At 43.2% G+C, this 22320-nt stretch overlaps 1 protein-coding gene across 1 annotated transcript in view; it reads right to left on the reverse strand.

The window, feature by feature from the left end:
* LOC133950198 (semaphorin-4F-like) overlaps positions 1-17870 on the reverse strand; it is a 46786-nt gene extending 28916 nt beyond the window's left edge. Inside the window, exons 1-2 of the mRNA XM_062384437.1 lie at positions 17135-17870; positions 16809-17044 (exon numbers count right to left, since the gene is read on the reverse strand). Of these exons, the coding sequence (XP_062240421.1) occupies positions 16809-16932 (124 nt within the window). The 5' untranslated portion in view covers positions 16933-17044; positions 17135-17870. The remainder of the gene's footprint in view (positions 1-16808; positions 17045-17134) is intronic.
* Between the last annotated feature and the right edge of the window lie 4450 nt (positions 17871-22320).

Consider the following 22320-nt stretch of genomic DNA (forward strand, 5'->3'; position numbering starts at 1 on the left):
GAATGTAGAAAATGAGTGAACCGTCAAAACTACTTAGGTATGAAAGTTTCCTTATAATCAACATATTAGATGGTTTTGTTTATAGCTTTTCTTATTTCTAGTTGCATTATTGGTTGGAGGAAAGCAAGATGTTTAACACTGGACATCTCTTCAGTTGATGATGTATTTACATACAACAATATATCAACCTAATAACACGTGATGAAACTGATTTACTGAGCTTTCCACAATGATGGTAAATTGTCAAATGATAATGATTATATCTTTAGATTTGCACTTTGACTACAAAGGCCAATTTAATTCCACATCGTACATATTTGTTCTCATATCTGTTCGGGAGAATAGTGTGATGGGTCTTAAAAAGGTGACCTATCCTTCTGTCTCTACTATCTCCAAAGGTAAGTCCACCCTTGGATGTTGTGTCCATCATGAATATAAAGTCTTACTTTATAATATACTGCACTACTTCAACCTGCTTTCCCTACTGGCTCTCTGACTGGTTGGATTTGTGTTAGCGCTCAGCACAAACGACAGTGAGTCAGCACGGTGCAGCATCACAACGTGAGCTTGAAGATTCACAATCCCCTTGGTTGTCGTCTGTGGCAGAAGTACACAGCCCATAACTCCCGACGACTGAAAGGAGCTCACTTAGCTGCAGCTGGCAGGAAAAAATGGAAGCAGGAGTCGGGACTTTATAAAGTATTGAAAGGATGAGTCTCATTTCATCCTCCCTTCGCCCGAGGAGATGCTGTGCTGGCCTGGAACAAAAGTTCCGGAGAGTCGCTGTGCCGTTACGTAATCGCCACTAAAGACCAGTCATTCATGTGTGAGGACAGTGTGTGTCGGGGTTGGGCAACAGAAGCGCACAACAAGATGTGCACATACTTTACAACACACACAGAGAGCAGTGTAGTGATATTGACATTGACAGCACCAGCTATACCGATGTCTAATTGATGTTGACCCTCCGAATAAAGTCAGAGGATATCTCTTGTGTGTTTAATTTCCAGTCATGTCACAGCGAATAAAAAAAAATTCCTTCCTCCTATCGCCTCTTTCGGTTCTGTCATATCCGATAAAGAAAGGTTGTTTCTTCAACTTAAACCTCCATCTCTCTTTCCTCCGCCCTCCCTCTCTGTGACTTTCCCCTCAGCCACCTCTCTCTTCTAACAGGGCCGGCTCCATCCACTGTGGGAGCCAGCAGGGGTGGTCGCTCTCATCTAATAAGCTCCTGTCACACAGATTAATGCCCGCTGATGACAAATCTCCCCCCGGATCGGGTCGAACCAACTGTCGGCTTGATTAAACCCAAAGGGAGAGACAGCGAGAGAGGGTGAAAGAAAAAAGAAAAACTCCTCTCTGTCAGGTTGTCATTGGCCAACGGGATATGACAGCTCTTTTGACTTCCTGCCCTTGTTTCTCATCTTGCTCCTCTTGTCCCATCCACTTTCATTTTCCTCAAGTTAGGACCAAACAGTTTTTTCGCACGTCTAATTCCTGATCCCTCCATCCATGGAGACAAGGGTCAGTCCGCCTGCATTGTTTGGATATATTTTGATATATATACACCATGCATTTAGGATAAAAGCCTCACCTGAGCATCGGCAGTAAGGGCTTGTTTAAGCTCAATGCTAAATATATGAACATCAGAAATGATGGGGGGGGCAGTGTAATAAATAGTTCAGACAACCGTAAGACACGAGAAAGAGATTGCGGAATGTTTTTGAAAGATAGACTTTGTAAGTTGGAGAGAAACTACAGGCGTCTAAATGATGACAAACCTTTTCTTAAGAGGTACATCATCATGAGCTTCTCCACTGTAGCCATGTTCCTCGTTGTCAGACAGTCTCAACTCCGCCCTCCCTTTTCGGACATAAAGGCAGAATCAATGAGCCTTAAGAGGGCATCAACTATTTTAATCTTCTTTGCCCCCTGCCTCCATAATCACAAAAACACCTAAAATCCTCATGTTTGCTACAGGGGCTCCCCGCATTGAAAATCCCTGTAGAGCACCCAAACAGCCATCTGGTGGCTCTGGTTTGTGTTTATGTTTGTGCAGAACACCTTCTTACATAACACACAATGGCATACCAACACATAACTTCTCGCACGTGCAAAAGGATGATTGATGATAAACAAGATCAGTGGTATCCAGTAGCAATGCGCGCCTGTCTATGCCTGTATTTACACATGCAAACAAACAGACACAAATGTGTGTGTTGTCACCTGTTTGTGCACACACACCTGGTGGGAGGAGCTTAACAACAAAAGATGGTGAACAGAACTGAAAAAGAAGCTTGATTTCCCAGAAAGAAAGTTTTATCTTGTGCCTGCAAGCTTTTGTGTGTGTGTGTGTGTGTGTGTGTGTGTGTGTGTGTGTGTGTGTGTGTGTGTGTGTGTGTGTATGTGTGAATTTGGTCAGTCTATCCCAAAGCAAAGGAAGATTGATGACCCTTAGCTCATTCCTGGCAAATGCCAAGATCTCCCTATGTGTGTGTGTGTGTTTGTGTGTGTGTTATTGCGTGTGTGTTTGACCTAACAAGGAAGGCTTTGTTCATTTAATGGCTTGTAACTGAACCTCAACCAGCTGATCAGCTTCCGTATGTGTGCGTAGTTAACCGGGAAATAACCTTTTAACATTTATTTCTATGTTCTATTAACCATTAAAATTGTTACATGCATTTTTTAAAAGCAGTGGAATACTTTTATAGCATATAAATACTGGATTGAATGCTCTTGTAAGGATGTGTCCTAGAATCCACTTTCAGTTGAGCATGTATAAAAATAAATGGTTCATTGCCGACAGTTTCCTCTCTCGTCTACCAAGTTATTTTCATAACATTAGCAGTGCGTGTTGTTTGACATCTTTATCAGTGGTTGATAGCTGTGAGGCCAATAAACAGCACTGAATGCTTCACAATGGTCAAGTTGGCCTGGTGACAATCCATCAGCTAACACACACACACACACACACAGACAGACACACACTCACACAGACATGTACAGATAAGCAAAGGCCCAAAGACAAAAACACAGAGGAAAAACAGTGTGTGCAAACCATCACACTTAATGCATGAACACCAAACATTGCACAAAGGTCACTTTGAAATCTGTAGTGTGGGATTCTGGCTCATTCATGTGTCCCTCGGAAAATAAGCTCTTCACACACTGATTGGATGCAAATACTCACCATACAGTGTGTATGGCTCTTGTGGAGGCATACACACACTTCAGCACACAACTGAAGCTTGCCTATAGGGACCCGCTAAAATAACAGCCGGTAAAAAAGGTTAGGAGTGAATAATTGACTGGTCCATTAACTCTCTCTCACAGTCCCTCATTCCCTGTTTCTCTTAGTCCATAACTCATTCTGTATTCAGCTCACTATCTGTTGCAACTAACATCGCTTTTTTTAGAACCAGAGCCGTCGGTCAGGAAGTCACACACATAAGCAATTAAAATGGAGAACTTGGTATTTTTTTCTTTTTTTTTTTTTTTTATCAACTTGTCAAACGACCGTTTCCAAAGAACCGGACCATCTTTTGCACCTCCAGCACAAAACCAGCATCTGCGTGAGATGGTAATGAAAACAAGTGGATTGTTGATGGTTTTAGATTTTTAAACAGAGCTGACAACTGCTCTGTCTCTTGCTGCGAGTCTCTCTGGGCGTATGTTTGAACTGCGGCAGTGATGACATGCAAACTCACTGCCTATTCATAATGCAAACCAGTCGGGCCGACTAAACCAAACAAACCTACAGTGTGATGTTCAACGTGACCTGGTGAACGTGCATGTACACTGATGAAACAGACCCAGTCAAAAACAAGACCAGACTGTCAACAACCTAGGAAACACGAAGCTGGAATTAAACTGTACAAGATAACATGACAGCTCCCGAAATAGAAGCCAAATCATCGTGATCGCCACCTGGTGGTCGGCTACAGCAGAGTTCATTAATCCTGTCTCCTCCATGTTAGTGGAGCCACATCGTCCATCTTTCTTTACAGGCTAAGGTAAGAGCTGTCCCAAGCAAAACTGATCTCATTTGCTGTCCCTAAATCATTTCAAAGACGAGCTTTGGTTTGCTCTAAATACTGAACCTGAGAACGATTAAATCTGTAAATCTCTGTGCACCGACTGAACCTCTAATTGAAGCGGGTGAATCTTTAACACAACCTTCAGCTGGCATGTTACCTTCACCTCTCTAGCTCGTACCACTATATTGTGTTCGCTGACATTTATAGAGGTTATAAATGGAGCTGAGCCTTCAAAGCTAAATGATCACACCCCGACTTTTCTCCTTCAGCTGACGTCACTGCAACTAGAAAAAGATGTGTTTATACTGTAAGGATACATAAAAAATAAGCATGGTTGGAGGCTTTGTATATTAAACAACACACATAAGCCTGTATGCTATTAAGTACATGCAGGCCTAATGTAAACAGTATTAATGGACTCAAATGATGGGAAAACATGGTGCAACCACATGTGGGCATATTTTTGCCATGGTGCCGTTACTTGGCACTGACTATGAGGAAAAAAGGATTGATACTCAGAAGAACCTTTTTTACAGCAGCATCACACATTATCCTATAGAGACTTTCAAAACTTCAAGAGAAAAGAAAATATCTGTCTCTTATTCTTTGTTGTGGGTTCAACTTGTTTACTCTTATGAGCATATAACGCACGTTAACTGTAGAATATATATGTTCTTTTCCACAATATCCCTCAGTAAAGCTGCTTTACAGAATTTTTTTTTATTTTAGCTTCCACATTTGCGCTCTGTGTTTTAATATGGCATGAGCAAGACTTCTGCAGTGTTGAAAACTGGTTGTGCAAAAGCCTTATTATATAGAACAGGAGACGGTGCTGCTCATTACTTGGTGTTAAGAAGGGTGTTTGCACAAGTAGGTACATAAGAGCTCCGTGTGTTCCTTGAATAAGCCACTAATACAGTTAATCTTTCATCAACTCTGAAATTTTGAGGCACATAACACAATCAGGGACATTACAAACCTAATAGTTTTACCTATTGTTTCCACACAAAGCTGGATGGATGCATGTGGGAGACTAGGACGTATTATGACTCAGACAGTCATAATCAGTATATTAACACGCCATTAGTGTTTCATAAAGTAGCTAACAACCAATTGCACATCATCACCAATGTACAAACACACACGCACACACATGTCTCATCACAAAAGTAATTCCCATTAGGTTCCAAACTACAAGCTTATTAGCAGATGTCACTAAATTCCCTCTTAAGCACGCACACACATATACACACACACACACACACACAGTTTGACCTAACCCATATGTTTGAGGGGGTTAAGTCTGCATCACCTCTTAGTGGCTTTAATGCCTTAAGGCCTTTCATTCAGTTCCCTGTTTGTGCTGGCTCTACACCATAGCACAGGCCTATTAACAGATTGCTGTCAATTCAGCTCTCTATCAGTTCTGTTGAGTGATGAGGACCTCCATTTACTAAATTTACACTGCTGAAGGGCTTTTGTTAAAGCCTGGATAAAGGTCCACATTTACATTAGTGCAGAAGAAAAGAGAAGAACCAGCTTTCATGCAGTAGTCCGACAGTTGTACAAAAAAAAAGGTGGTAAATAGTATACTCCACATGTTATGTTCCTTTTCATCCAATAAAGATCATGTAAAATGGCTTAAAGTAGTATTAAGTTGCATTAATTGATTATCACAACAGAGCGTATGTCTGATTTGCATTAAATGCACTACTTAATTTCACCCCAGATTGTTTACTTTAAAATACCAAATTAATTATCAATCAGTTTACCTCTTAAGCCTGGGCTTTACGCTTGTTAGCACTGACATGACTGATCCACCAGAGTTAACATCATTTATCATTCTGATAAGAATTGTCTTTTTCTTTCACAGTGAGGAAATGTGAAATAAGATAGGATCTTACATAACTGTGCAGTCACATGTCCAACATGCTGATATGTATTATCCACATTTTCTCAGTGCCTTATAGGTATCAGGCAGCAGGATATTAATATAATCTGCACTGCTGGGATTTCACTGTGTCCCATGTGGACAAGGGCGCCATTATATAAAAGCACTTAAGCTGATGAGATCGGCCAAGATGCAGACCGCTGTGATGTCATGGTGCCATCTGACTGCGCACTCTGTGGTATGATGTCATAGGCTATGGTTAATTATAACTTTTAATCACAAATGGATCTGTTGCCCACTGTTTCACATTGTGTCTGATTTCACATATCGTAAAAGCTAAACTGTATTAAAACGTTTTTATTCTGCAGATACATCACCACTATGTACAGGGCGGTGAACTATATGCATAATTTATTTTGTGGACTTATCTTACACAATGTTTTATGTAATTATCTATTTAGAGTGACTGTTTGAGCTTTGTTCTCCACTCTCTTCTATTCAAAACAAAGGTTCAGTTATTGTATTCCTACCGAGATGCCACCATCTACATCTATGAGGCTGCTGTGTAGGGTTTGTTGTTAGGACGTGCTCTCTAGATCAGTGTGATAATGGCTTTTCCTGCCTCTCACACACAGAGACACACACACACACACACATTTTAGAGGGCCTGTCTACCATTGTAATGTTAAGCTAAAAGATGAAAGTATGGTGTCAGTCTGGGTCTAAAGACCCTCTCTCTCGCTTTCTGTATTCCCCCTGGACACACACACACATGCATAAAGTACAAATACAGGCTCAGCAGACACCTCAATTATGATAATGTGGATCAGCATTAATGTATCCTTACAGGGCGGCTGGCTTTCTGCAGTGTGTGTGTGTGTGTGTGTGTGTGTGTGTCTCAGACAGCGGGGAGAGGAGGGGCAGCTACTGTATCTCATTTAACACAGGTTACTCCCTGCAGGAGAGCAAAATGCTTTAGATGAAGTAAGACAAAGAGAGAGACAGGCTGAGAAAAGGAGACTGACACAAACAAATGAGGGTTAAGAAAGTGAGTAGTCGGGAGCTTGATTTCAAAAAGTACACAAGCCTCAGGGAGATGAACCTCGACTGTGTTATCCCGTCTGTGTTTATCTGTGTGCAGACAGCTTCAACAGGCCAGATGGCTTCGAATTTGCGGAGAAGAAACTCCGATTATACAGTTCAAACAATGTGGAACATTCGAATGACATCAGAGTTCACGGAGGAAAAACATTAAAACAGTGCAACAGGACCTCACCCGTTTGTGTTGGAGGTTCGAGCAGGCTCATTCGCTTTAAATGGGGTGACTTCATGTTGTGCCGAACTACATTGTGGCTCTTTTGCGCCGTGTGGTGTGGGGGCGTATGGCAGAAGTTGACCAGAGCTCAACTTTTCACGCAGCAACGGAGACCTGGTGTGTGTTCATCTGGTTGTGGGTGTGATTTTATTTCCTATGCACTTCTTTAGCGTTGCATTGACAGCTAGGATGGCACGTTAGATTGAAAGGCAGCTATGTTGTATTTCCCAAGCATGAAAACTGTGAATCGTTGTCGTTATGACATAGAGTCAGGACCAAGCAACATGCACGGCCACCGTCAAGTGCTTGTGTGCAAGTCAAGTGCCAATATTTCAAAGGTGAACCTTCTACTTTGGTTCACTTCCAATCTCTGAAAGCAAGGAGGCGACTGCTTCCTGTGGCGAGGCAAATCGCAGCTTGGCTTCACATGGAGATACTCTTTGGTGAACTTTGACCCGAAATTTTAGCTTCACATTTGTGTAAATGTGACGGTGCATGCCCTAACTTTGTGGTCCTAAGAATGGACAGTTTAAAAAAGGAAACTATTCTGAAAATGGTGCATTTTTTGAACCTACACACAACCTTGAATAAAAAGTATAAGCTCCAAACTGTAGTGCGCACCAATCTCACCCACAGTAGTGTTGATGTCCTCTGTGTGTAGTAAGAGAAGAAGTTGAAGTTTGTGGGACTCAGTTGAGAAAACAACTGCTGCTCTTGTAAAAGGTGTTTCCCCTCTCTCATCTCTCTGCTGCAGCTCTTTCATCACAACCCTCCTGTTTCTTCCTCCTCCTCCTTCTCCTCACGTCTTCCTTAACCCTCCCTCCTTCCCTCCATTCTGCCTCCTTCTTCCTCCTCCTCCTACTCTCCCAGACTCCCTCCCTCCCTCCCTCCCTCCCTGTAATTACCGCCTCAGACTCCAATTAAAAGAAACCACAATAAAGAGAGTAGAGGAGAGAGACCAAGGGGCGGCAAGGGAAGGAGAGAGGGGACGGCAAGACGGGGACAGGGAGACACAGAGGGGGGATTTTAATGAGAGGTTTGCACATGCACACACACACACACACACACACACACACACTCATCAAAACTAGTAGTATACTGTACGAGCAGGTAATATTTTGATAACTTGAGCTTTTAAAAAACAGCAATACATAAACTTTTAAAAAGACATTGTGTTTAAAGTGTTTGGATGTGTGTGTTGGTTTGTACACCGGTGAGTGTGGGTATATTATATGTAATTGTCTAGATAGTAGTGTATGTCTGTGCGTGAGGGGGGCTTCTGACAGTTTTTTCCTTTGTGTTAACACCAGTCTGTTTGCTGCCATTAAGGTTCCCAATGCTGCTCTGCTTTCCTCAACAGCACCAACACACACAAACACCCACGTCAAACCGGAAAAAAAATGAGAAAGAAGATCAATATGCCAAAAGAGGATGATAAAAAATAACAAAGGAGGAGAGCTGGAGATCAACAAGTCCTGGAGACATCATAGAGAGAGACAGCATCAGTCAATATGCGCTTAAAAACTGACCAATATAAACAAACGCACAACCACACAAAGTACCAAAGAAACTCTCTGCAGAGGAAGATTCAATCAATAAACACAAAGTAGAAACAGCAGGGAAGCCCTTACTGTCAAGCATCTTACTGTGTGTGTGTATGTGTGTGTGTGTGTGTGTGTGTGTGTGTGTGTGTGGGTGTGTGTGTAAGCACAAGGAAGAAATGGACCTCATGGTTATGTGCCAAACACGACTGCCAAAAGACACAAACACACACTCAGACACACACACAAACACAAAAAGAGTGAGGGAGAAGGAGTGCAGAGAGGTGGCTTGATTTACTAGGCTGCCAAAGTGAGAATGGGCACAATACACTGAGAGGAAATAGATATCAGAGTCCAATACACAAACACACACACACAGTCCCAGACACGCACAGTAGTCTCCGGCTGGCTCAAAGTTTATCCTTTTATAGTAGATCTATAAATCAGCTTCACTTTGCAGACAATGTGTGTGTGGGCGCTTCAAGTGGGAGTTTCAGTTCTGACTTTATGGCCAGGTGTGTTACCATGTGGTGCACACACACAGACACACACACACACACACACACACACACACTAACTCAGCTCCATTGAACTGTAAATGAACCAACTACCAGCGTGTTTCTATTTTCACAGGAAACCGGTTTGAAGCGAAGAGCGTATGTGTTTGAGTTCCGGTTCCACCTGATGGTCCAGTTCTGATGAAAGTTGAAATTCCACACTGACTGAGTGAGTGTTATTACCTCTGTGTCCCATACATTTACAGTCTTACCACCTGACTATTATGTCTGTAAATATATGAAGGCTGGAGGAGAACTCATATAGTTACATAAACAAAGCTAGTTGTATTAGATTGTGCCCACCTGGCCTTCAAAGGGCTCGTTTTACCTATCCTTTAAACCTGTGGTAATTTAATCAATAACTAAATAAACGTGGAATATGTATTATTTAAAAACAACATTTGTATACTGAGCGTCTGGTTTTGTTTTAGAGGTGCAGCTTCCTAAACAGGAGCCTGAAGCTTTTTGGAAACTGCCTTGGAAAGCAACCTAGTGCAGTTTCCCACTTTCACAACCATCAGAGGATGCGATCCATTTTTTGGAAACTACATGTCTGAGAGTTAAGATGGAGATGAGCCAAGAAGTTGATGTCAGCGCCATTGCAAGAAAAAGTGTTAATAGTTGAGCATTAGATTTCACATAAAACATTATTTTATAAATAGCGTGATATAAAGTGCTGGTGGGCCACACACACAACAAACAGCTATTTGTGAAGAAGCGGTGGTTTCAGGGTCCTGCAGACTGGGTCCTGAAGACGGTCTTTGCTCGAGCCAGCTCCATTACTGCAGGTCACTTTTGAAAGAAAGAAGTATTACCAACGGCCAAGCTAACAGCCCATGAGACGTGTATCGGCACTGCACTGGTGTTAATAAAGCAGAATTTAATTCTACAACGTTTCCCCATACTAAGAGTTAATCAATTTCAATTTAAGTAAATCATAGAATATTTACTGTTTTTGAAAATGTTAAGTAACATGAGCTTTGTCCCAGTCCCTGTAGGTGAAATGCTTTAAATTAGAGCACAGAAATATTTGGACTGTACGAAAGCAGTTGAGCTGAAACTTTGCGAGACGTTTCCTGTGCACTCAAACTCAGCAGTCTGCACACGGTGGCTTCTTCCAGCTTCCAACTGTCACTGAGGGTGAAAAAATGCCAACAGGCACAACTCTGGAACAAGCTGACTGCTCGCAGTGCAGCAAAGGTTGTGTGTGTGTGTGTGTGTGTGTGTGTGTGTGTGTGTGTGTGTGTGTGTGTGTGTGTGTGTGCTTTCATCACATAATGAGCAGTCCACCTTTTATCACAACCTCTTGTGACACAAACAGCAAGAAAACAACACATGTCCATAGCTTTGGATGTGATTGTAGCTGCTGCAGGCAGAGACTCAACTGAAATGTGGAAATCAGTCACCAATCAGTGTGTTTCCTCCCCCACCCATACTGCTTCCTTCACCTTACTGCTGACACAGGTCATGTAACAAGAAAACACACACACACATGCACAGGCACACCCAAAGTCCAATTATGAGCCTTAGATGTACACAAAGGCCCTCATGATCTCAATTGCTTCCATTATTGGTTAAATCCATAATTCTTTTTGGTGTTAGGAATGTAGTAAAAACACAAATAGATGGAACATGCCTTCACATTCAAGTGTTTCCGTTAATGCACCCTATGACCTGAAAAATCACACACACACACACACATCCGACATTGACTGACAGCTACATTGATTGATGACTTCTGTTGATTCCAGACTTCCAATCAGTCTCAGTAAACATCTACTCCACCACCTACTCTCTGAGGAGCGTCTCATTGTGACCCCAGTCTGGTGTGTGTCCTTGTCTTTGTGTGTGCATTAGGGCAGAAGATGCTCCCAGCCTTAGTGGATGCTGTCTGCACCTTTATGTGAACAGGTTGACCTTGTGCAGGACCTCTGACCTCGTCTTTAACCCGTCCCACCCATCGCCTCCTGTCTGTCTCTGTGGTTTTGTCCTGAATAAGACGGATCAATGATGCTCTTTCTCCGTCTAATTTCATCAATGACTTTTAGTTTCTGTCTCACTTTTCGAATCTTATCAGATCGGTTTTAAATGTTCTCTTGACCTTGTTTTGTTCCTTTCATCTCATTCTCTCCTCTTCTGCTTTTCACCCCTATTTTCTTGGGTCACAGCATTAAAATCCAACCTCCTCTCTGTCCATTTTCCGTCACCTTCAGTGGGTGAACGATAAAATCAATCCTGGTTAATGTGAGTAATGGTGGCCCCAGACACCAGTCAGCAGTATTGAACAGCGAGGCCTCTGAGGGAGGAGTCCTCAATCTTATTCACCACATGAAGCAATACTTTAATTTAATAAAGCCGCTGGGACTGCCCAGGTTTGATTAAAACACAACTCCAAAAAAGCATCACTTTATCTTGAAATTAAATAGAGCAAAAGTTGAAAAAAAGAAAATTCGACGGCTTAAGTGTATCCCATGTGTTAAAAAGCTGAAAATGGTTCTCAGCACATTATAATTGGTTTCAACTTGCTTTAAATCAGATGGGATTTTCACGCAACAGAGGGCTACGGAGGAGGGAGGTGAGGGCCGAGAAGCGGGGAGTGCATGCCAATGACTTTGTGATATGCTTGAGGTGTATAATGCAGTCTCTGGCTCTAGAACCCTCTGATGGTAATACATACAAATTGCCCTGTGTGCTAAACCCCCACCCCAGAATACTCAAACTGCCTCAACGTCATGACACAGCACATTTCACCAGATTTTTATGAACGAGGGAGTGAGAACAAGACTGGAAGGAGGGAGGGAGGAAGGGAGGAATGAATGAAGACGGAGGAGAATTCTAGCAGCCCACCCACGCTATGATTCTACCCCCGTCATTGACCTTCAAGTGTCTTGCATTATAAACCATCCAGTGCTGTCATTCTAGGCGGGAATAGATGAGGTGTAATAAGAAATGGCGAATTAGGGCAGAGAGAAAAAGCCAGCAAAGTCATGAAATCCTCCTGGGAACCCAACACAGGGCAACTGCTTGCGTAGACTGTGTGTGTGCGTGTGTGTGTGTGTGAGTGTTTGACCTTTGACATCTGACTCGATTTGACCTTAACTGTGACATGCTCCAGCCACAGGAGTGCCTGTGTGGGCCAACCATTCACAAACAATGTGGGACACGAACAACTATGTACGTACGCATTGCTAATGTAATGCTCAGAACCGTGGGCAATGACGGAACTTCACAGAGAGAGCATTATGAGTGGAAGCGCATGAGATGCTGATGAACTCTGCTGACGAATGCCTGAAGGAGTGTGAGAATATTTTCTGTAGGTTGGTGATGACGGCTGGGAATGTACTCCTCTTTTTCTTCTTTTTTTCAATTTTTCTCCCTCCTATCTGTTTTCAGAGTTCCGCCTTTTGTAGCAAAATATTTCACTCATTTTTACCTCAGTTTAAAATATCTCTGAAACCATAAGCTGATTTCAGACATGAACTCGGGAGATTGTCTGCACAATTGAGTCCAACTTTCTCCAGAGTTAGAACAACGAGGTGGGAGATTCTCCTCATTCAGCAACACAGAATCCTCCTGCTCAGAAAGTTCAGTGCATGTCTGAAAGCAATGTCGCGAAAATGAAAAGGTGAGTCAGTCATGATAGCAACAAAGACATCAAAAAAGTAGTAGTTTGAAGAGAACACAAAGAGCTTAAGCAGATAAAAGAAAAGGGTTAAAGGCAGAGAAGTAAAACAGAGAGAAGAAATGGAAAGATATGCTAAATGTTGACTTACAGACTAACAACCACAAATGTCATGATGGAAACTTTGTAATCAGATGTGGTATTTCTGTGTAAGCCAGAGAGATATGCTATAGATATAAGGGGGCTTTTCAAATGACGCAGCTTACCATCATGCGCTCAAGCCCCAGCCCACAAAGACCTGGGGGTTATCGGGCTAAACTAAAAGAAGCCCTGAAAGCATTTCTGATACCTCTTCATTCCCATGGTACCACTCATTTCCAGCAGGCCCTCTCGTCCACACTTAGGAGCTGGAGAGGGATGAGGGGCTGGAAGAGGAATAACAAAGAACAAGATAGAATAGGATGCAGGGAAGAGAGAGAAGAAAGGCTCTCCTCTTGTCTTTGCAGTACCACTTCATATTCCCTGGTGGGAGACAACAATGCAGCCTCAACCCAAACACATAATCTATTGAAGTCCACATGAGTTCTCACAGGCAAAGCTCTGTTAAGACGCTTGGTGGTTACACTCTTCCTGGTCTAATCCCCGGGTGTTTCTCTGATATGGAAACACTGCAGCGATGACAGCATTTCGACCCAACCTCTCATCCAAACAAGATACCCATGATGGCATAAATGATTCCAGCCATGAAACTGATCAGCAGGGATGAACAACAAACTCATGACGAGCACAGAGCAGAGTCTCTGGCCCCACTCACCATTCCAAAGTATGTAGGGACATCACTCTGTTCTTTCCAGGCTGCTTTGATCATCTTTGTTATACGGGACTCCCACCCACACACACACATTTGCCATGTACAAATGTTTGCATGAAAACAAAAATCTACAATAGAGGAATCAAACCTCCATCATTGAGAGCTTCTGGGGGGAGAGATGTTTGAATAGAGATTCTGCAAAGCTCCTGTTGACTGCAAACAAAGAAAAAGTATAGTTTTGGTTGCGCGGGCAGGTGCTACAGCATGGAGAGACACTGGGTGGCCTCGGGCGCAACGTAGCGCTTATGTATCTGCATAGTTTCTAGCTAACCAAGCTAATCAAATCAGACATAGCCCTTCTTTCCCTCACCATAAATGGACCCCGAGCCACACAGCCGGTGCACCACTGGGAGCCGGGCCCCCCTCCCATGTGGGCCGACACCCTAATGAGTTTCATGTGAGGGGCATTAAACAGCTGCTGGAGCGAGCAGTGGAACTGACTGGAGCTGGCAGAGAGACTCTGATCCCGTCACACACGCGGAAAGACAAAACATGGAAAGTTTTGTTTTGTTTCATGAACACACAGGAATTAAATATAGATATTACATCAGCAACCGTGTATTCTTTGAACATAAATATGATGCTTTCTTTAATTTTCTTACATGTCTTCATATAAAGGTGTACTTTATGAATTTGTTTTTGATGCTATAAGGTTCATATTATTGGTAGAAGCACAATATGACACCCTGCAGGGTTGCTCGTGACTTCTTTGAATTTAAAATCCCACACTCTGATGGTAACATCATTAGGCAGCGTGCAATTTCAGCCGAGCAGTTTTATGACTTCTCCCCAAACACTTAACCACAGAGCTGGAACAATTCCGCGACAGTCTAATTAGCCACTAGTTATTATGTGCACATCTTAACAGAACAACATTTTTTAAATGTGAGAGTGAGAGACAATATAAATAAAAACAGGAAATTTCTCTTAACTTCATGTATTTCACAGAGCAAATATGTTTGTTGGAGAACTACATGTATTACCTAAAATTTGAACCTATTTCAAAGTACAGCTGCAACAGTATTTGGCTGAGCATGATCTGGCCTATTGGTAATGCAAGCTGTAAAGACAGGTTATCACCAAACTCAACAGGATTCACCCTCTGGTCACAATGGATGTCAGAGTTTCTGGGGTCGAGGGAGCAGAAGTGCCTTCCACACTCAGTGCTGAGAGCCACTCGGATGTGGCTGTACTTGCAAACCAAGCTTGACACAAACAAACACACACACACAAACACAAATCACCTGACCAGTTGTTCATAACAACTCCAGTGTTTCACCTAGGAGATCGTCACACAGACGCATGCACACCCATGGACACACACGCACACAAACACACCCTGCAGGAACTTTTAGGTGAACTGGTATTAAGAAATGCATCAAAATATTGATGCATTTCTTCTTCTCCAATTGTTAAAGGAAAATTAACGAAACCGCTGCTAAGTGGGGCATCATATCTGGATGTGTGCATCTCCGTCTCCGTCTCATTGCTGTTTGTTGGAACTCGCTCCAACTGTATTTATCATGGGGCCAGCGTGCCACAGGCCACAGTTGCGTAAGGACACTTAGAGACAGTGGATCCGACCCAACAAAACACTGCATTCATCCAGCAAAGCAACGGCAAACAGGGACCGTCTCAAGTCAGTGCTGCGATGAGAGTCAGTCAGAGAAATGCAAAGGATTACAGCACAATAAGTTCTGCTGTACAGTGCAGGGGTGGAGCAAAGCCCATTAATACAGGCAGGTGACTGGAGTGCAGGCTAATGGTCATTGGACAAAGTGACGCAACCTCTAAATCTTTCTGCCTCGCTGCATCTGGGTGTAAACACCATCACATGGTGGAGTAGAGGAAAAAAACAGCAGGGTACAAAATGCTGAAATAGGGATGAAAAAAGAAATGCATTGAGAAAGAAATAGGGGTCAAATGAAGATATTATAGATGGTTATTATCCAGCAAACAAAGAGAGTCACAGACACACTCACACCGACTGGAGTCCAATCTCCAAATGATCAACACATAGCTCTGTGTGAATATTGCCTCATACGCTTCTTATTATTTTGTTGTGATGGATGTCTGCTCTCATTTTGTGCTTTCCATTCTAACTGTCAGTCAGTTTGCAGAAAACAAGGCGGCTTGCAAGTCTGTGCTTCTGACCCTGGTGGCCACAAAGAGGGGGCTTGTTTCAGAGCCCAGCTCCTCTTCCATTCTCTCTGACTTATGCCCATCCAAAGATATGTGTCTGGTCCCCTTCATCATTTTTCCACTTAACATTTTTGCGTATGGCTGATGCACAAAGCTGCTTTTCACTAAGGGTGAATTTTGTGATGTATTTAAAGTCCCTGTGTTCTATCAAAGCCCATGTGTCCACTCTGCTGAAGTGTCCTGGAGCAAGATGCTGATTACAGAGCTGCTGATCCTGACCTCTGCCTTCCCCAGATCAGAGCAAATGAAAAAGATAAATTTCCCCTCACGCATCAATCCCTCCAGAGAGAAACGCATTTCACAGAGCTGTCCCTTTAATTCTGAACACTGCTACGTGTCTGGATGAACCAGCAGCCCGGTGTTTGAGCCCTGGTCTGTGCACTTGTTGTTGGCGTTGGGGTAGAACAAGTCTGGCACCTGCTTGCTTCGCCAACACCACCATCTATCAAGCTGCAATACAAGGCATAGGGCAGCTCTGTGAACCTGCGCTCTGAGGTCGTATACCTGCAGATTTGGGGTTTGCGCAAAATACATGCAAAAGCTTATTACGCATTATTTTGTGCACACTCTGACAGGTGCATGCGGTTAAATAATCTTAGACAACAAGCAAAGTCCACTAAAGGTGCAGGTGTTACTCCACTAGGAGTATAGATGATATTTGACACACTTGCAAAAAATTTAAAATTCAAATATCACTCTCAGCCTCACCACTGTCATACACTATCTCTCTCACACACACGTATCGCTGTACTGAGTTTTTGTTTGCCCTCACCTTGCAGGTTGTAGCCGCCTTCCACTCCGCCTAGGGTCGCAGCCCAGGAGGCTTCGGAGAGCAAGCACAGCACCGAGAGCACGATCAGCATCGCCCCGTCACTAGTCACCCTGATTCGGCCCATGTCCCGGTCCAGAGGGGGAGCTGGAGATGCCTTCCGATCTGATTCAAACACCAAAGTCCCGGACTGGTGAGTCTCAGCTACTGTGCATCCTGATCCTGGGCTCCACGGGTTTCTCCAAGAAGACAGAAGTGAATAAGTTGCAGTGGCAGTTTCTAAATGCAGCAAATGCTTGTTGAATATCTTTAATCTGTTTCTCAGTTACTCTTTTTCCTGGAGCTGCAGCCTGCACAAAGCTCACTGACGCGCATGCATCCGCTCCGCGCAGCTGAGGCTCGTATTATCCTCTACGGAAAGGCGACCGAACAGCGGGAGGTTCATTATAAGAGCGAGCCCATCGGTGTATTCAACACAAACTGTGAGTCAAAGTCTTGAAAGAGAGGAGTCCTCTGGTGCACGAATCAACGTCCCGGTGTACTGGGTTAGAATAAGCCTGGCTCTCCACGCTCTGTGCCCCGGTGTCGCTGACTCTGTCCCGCCGGTATCAACGAACGTCCGCCCGCTTCTACCAGTTTAAAACCGTCCAGGCAAATATATAAAAAAGCGAAACAAGTATTTAAAAAAAAAACAATCACGTTTAAATCCGCGTAAAAACAAAAAAACAGGGAGTGCGCGCTGCTGCACGGCCGCTCAGTGATACGAAGGTTGACGGATGTGGGAGCGCGAGCGCAGACCGAGTGAAAGACAAGCGTCTCGCGCGGCCCCGCCTTCCGGAAAACAAGCAGCGCGAGAGGAAAGCGGATGACAACAGGTAAGCGTATGACGTCAAGAGGGACAGGTGCATTTAAAGCACACAGTGGTGTTTTGTATTCGGTCAGGTTCTTTACAATATCTTTGTATTTCATGTGTGGTAATGATCGGCAGCGTGGTCATTTAGGTTTAAATGTGATAATATCCTGTAAAAGTTCATATCGTGCAGTACAATGAGATAAAAGCATTTAGTGGTTAAATAAATGAACAAAAAAACAATGTTCATCTCCCATTTTATTCTGAGTAGGCTGGAGCATTTACTTTTCGGCTAAATTGGTGGATGAGATATGGAGCAAACTAAAAAGTAGAAGTACACGTCAAATATATTTTTAGGTAGGTGGTTTCTGTCATTTTAGGTAGTTCTTGTCACAGTTTGTATTGTAAGCTTGGTTTTATGATGTCAGTAATTTGATGCTACAAAAACAGTGAGATGAGTCATGATTTGACAGCTGAGACTGATTCATGATTGGTCGAGTGTATGTTTCAATGGGATCTCACTCCCACCACTCTATCCCCCAATCGCTACAGCGCAGATTCTGGCTCCAAATGCATAATGGCAGCGTTAGTATTCGGGATATTAAAGCTTCATTTCCAGAGTTGTTGTCCATCTTTACATGCAATCCACAGATGAGACCATATCAGAAAGTACATTGTTCATTGATTTCTTTGGTGTCATAGCCTTGCTTATTTCCCTTCCATTGACAATGCAGGAACATACAGTATCCAATGCATGTCCATTTCACATAATTAAACAATTTTCATTCAAAATAGCCTCCTTAAAGTTTACTTTTAATCCGTGTTCTCCCTTTCCCCCTTTTTTACTCTGTGTTATGGCGCTCTTAATCCATCTGTAAGTCATCTCACATAGTGGTTTTGGGGGTTGGGGTAGGTGGTGTGTGGGGCTGTTGGGTAGAAGGGGGCTGGGCTTCCAAAGTAAAGATGATTAAACAGTAGATGTGAGGTCAACGGTCTCCAGGCCTTAACCACACTAATAACTCACAGAGAGCATGTTTTCTGCCATGTGCTGTTAATTTGGCCTGACAATTTCTTCTTCAGTGCCTCAAAAATATAAATAAACATAATCATAACTGCAAGTGAAGAGGCACTGTTATCTAAAAAAGCCAATTAGAAATTGCTCCATCCTGTTTTGCAACTTTGCTGGGGGTTTTTCACAGCCGCACAGCAGCATCATAAAAGATGAAGGAAAAATGGACACCCTCTTCCCCACTTCCTCCCTCTCTTTCTCCCGCGAGCCGAGCGGCATGGCTGGCAGCGCTAACCGGCCAATTTCACGGGGCGGGGGTGCAGACATGTACCCCAACCCGTGGACAAAAAGGAGGGGTCACAGAGGAGCTGGGATTAAAGGATTTGGTAGATGAAGAGGGGGAAGGAGTAGGACGGGGGTCAGAGGTGAGGGAGCGATGATAAAGAAAAAGCCAAACAGAGCCAAGAAGTGAGTGGCGCCCTCTCTAATCGAGCCCGATTAAGCTCACACTGTGCGTGTCTCATCTCTACGAGGCCAATGACTTTTGAATGATGAAACATCACTCATATTCACAATAGACGTCTTCATTCGTTTGTGATGGCCAAGGCAGTTGGAGCTGCCGGTGCTTTAGCAAAACCCCACCCTGCCTTCACCCATGACTTCTGGGAGGCGAGCACATTCATCAGTGTCAGGGTGGAGGTTCAGATCCACGTCTGGGTCAAGCATTGTTTAGACCAACTGAAGTCCATGTGGGATAAAACTAAACAGTGTTGACATTAACTTCTGGACAGGTGAAGCAAATACAAAAAAGGAGGATTTCTAATCCAGACAACAATGCAAAGAAGAACATTGGCACTGGGGGAAGTCAACCCAATTCATTTTTCTTCCAGATATCTGTGAACAAGGCGGCAGAAGACAAAGCGAGATGCACGGCCACGTTCAGATTGATGGAAACCTTCAAACCACTCCACACACAGACACACACACACAGACACACACACACACACACACACAAACACACACACACACACACTGGATGAAATTGAAGCACAACATTTACATAAATTGGCTGTTCAGACTGGCATAGATTAACCACGAGCACCAACCAGCGAGGAGCATGGCCTGAAAGGGATTGCCATGGCTGCTTATCTGTCACCACACATTAATATTCAGACCCTGATGTAAGGAGGCTGCAATCCGTGACCCTGCGCTCCTTCGGTTAATGTTTGTTGCAGTCTGCGTGCCTGTTTATGCATCGTCACAAGTCTGTGAGTGTACAGTATATGTGCGCCCGCTTGCATATACAGTGTGTTTGTTAACATTTTTGTGTGGCAGACAAAACCAAAGTCTGGGTTAGGCCAAAAGGTTTTGCAAGTGAGTCCATAGTTGGAGAACATTGACGCTGAGGGGGATTTGAAAAGGTCGAGGACGACAACAGAAAAGAAAACCAGACAGACGAAAGAGCTGGAGAGAGACTGACAAGCCATCTACTCCAGCAAATGTAATTATATGGCTTGGAATCCAGTGGGTTGCTCCTTGATCAGCTCTAAGCCACACACACACACACACAAACACACACACACAAACACACACACACACACACACAAGGATGCGTAATTGACCTTGTTTTTGGACATCAGAGCAGACGCAAGAGGACTTTGTCCAGGAATATGAAAATATTACTTATTCTGCAGACTGCCTTTGTATTAAATTGAGCAAATCTGTGACTGATCTATTTGCTTGGGAGGCAATTAACGCTGTCATGCTTTTTAATTCAGTTCCAGTGTGTGTGTGTGTGTGTGTGTGTGTGTGTGTGTGTGTGTGTGTGTGTGTGTCAGAGAGGAGGGGGTCACAAATGGATGGGAGATTGGGAGCAGTGGGTCCACACATAAAAACACTAATTTAGTTAACGGCTTTCATTTCCCTAATTACACCCAAGATGTAGTATACCCTCCATCTTTTGTGTCTCTTACTCTCTCTGCCCCCATGTCCCTTATATTTTCCATCATGCCTTCCACCTCCCATGATGCATCTGCCCACATTGTCTGCTCCCTCTGACTGTCTGTCTAAATGTATCAATAAAGCTGTCCAAACTCTGTGTTGTGCATTTTGTGAAGGATAAACACGTCACTGTCTGGGTACATCACACAGCATTGGACCCCTCCCACTAATCATGCATTACGGTCCACACCATCAATTGTGGACCACACGGTGAAAATGTTATGTTAATCTAGTTAAAGTTGTAAAACAAGGCTTACCTCCTTTTGGCAGAGGTAGGTGCTATCACTATCATTACATACAGACTAATAGATCTGTTCAGGTCAAAAACACTTTTGTTTCTCTTCAGATCGTATACATCTTTAACCTTTGCAACAGTCTAAGGCATTAAAGGTATCCATAACCACTGACACTAGGACATTAAAGCAAACTGACAGCAACGGATTATTTGCTTAATGAATCCTTTAAAGTGTTTTTTTATATAAAGCCCGTGTGGGGTTAAATAGTAAGTCACAAACAAGCGTTATTCTTTTGGCTTAACCCTGAGCACAAAATGGTTCAAAAATGGCCCTTAGAAGATGAGCCTTCTATGTCATCAAAGGAACAGCTAAAGCAAAAGAGCAAACCAGGAACACAGCGGGGGGAGCAACACTGAAACACTTGGAAATCCAAGGATGTGAACAAATGAACTGACTGAGAGTGGGGAGCACAGAGACACACACAGCACTGCCAGATGTAACACCACCTACAAATCTAGCCACATGAAAAAAACACGTAAATTAAAAAAACGTGTACATAAACTGGGCTTGCCTCAGTGAGAAAGTTCGAAAACCATCTCTGAATCACTGCCTGTGTCTCCTACATCGCCCGCAAGTGGACCAAGCATGATTGGCTGGAAAGAAACAGAAACAGATCACGATCACCACAAGTGTAAACACAAATGCAGGATTCCATATTTTCCTATATTGATTATTGTCCTGCATAATACGGTAAATAATTTACTAAATGAACATGCGTTATAGGGATTTTGGCATTTTTGATTGTTCAGAGGGCAAAATTATCGTACAAATCTGCCGACACTGCAGAGACTATATACACAGAAAGGCAGGGCGAACTCAGGTGCAAACAATCACAGGAGCAGGAAACAGGACAAAGACAGGAAGTGAAATAGAGACACACTGGGTCAGAAACTTCAAACTAAAACAGGAAATGATTAGCTCAATGTCCATAACTCATTTTAGAAAATACTTGATTTCTAAAAATCAAAACTAATATATATAGGAGGGGATGCAGCTCAGTGGTAGAGTGCATGCTTTGCATGTATGAGGTCCTGGGTTCAATCGACAGCATCTCCACAATTATTCCACAATGCCCCTGGAATAATTAACTTTATGGATAGTACCTATTTGCAATGGACTAGTGCCACAAACATATCATGTACGATAATTTCATATCTGTTTCTCATCACCCGCTCATTAACAGAAAAACTATGTAGAAATGTGGGCCAACCACTGCAGATATTAACTGGTGCCACAATCTGATCAAATAGCCTTGATTCTTTCCCTTATTCAACACGAGTAGCTAAAACATAACTTGCAGGCATTGAGAGTTCATACTCGACAGACAATGGGTGTTATGTCTTGTCTACAAGCTTTATA

The sequence above is a fragment of the Platichthys flesus genome, chromosome 24 (assembly GCF_949316205.1).
Source record: "Platichthys flesus chromosome 24, fPlaFle2.1, whole genome shotgun sequence".
In the NCBI taxonomy this organism is placed as follows: domain Eukaryota; kingdom Metazoa; phylum Chordata; class Actinopteri; order Pleuronectiformes; family Pleuronectidae; genus Platichthys; species Platichthys flesus.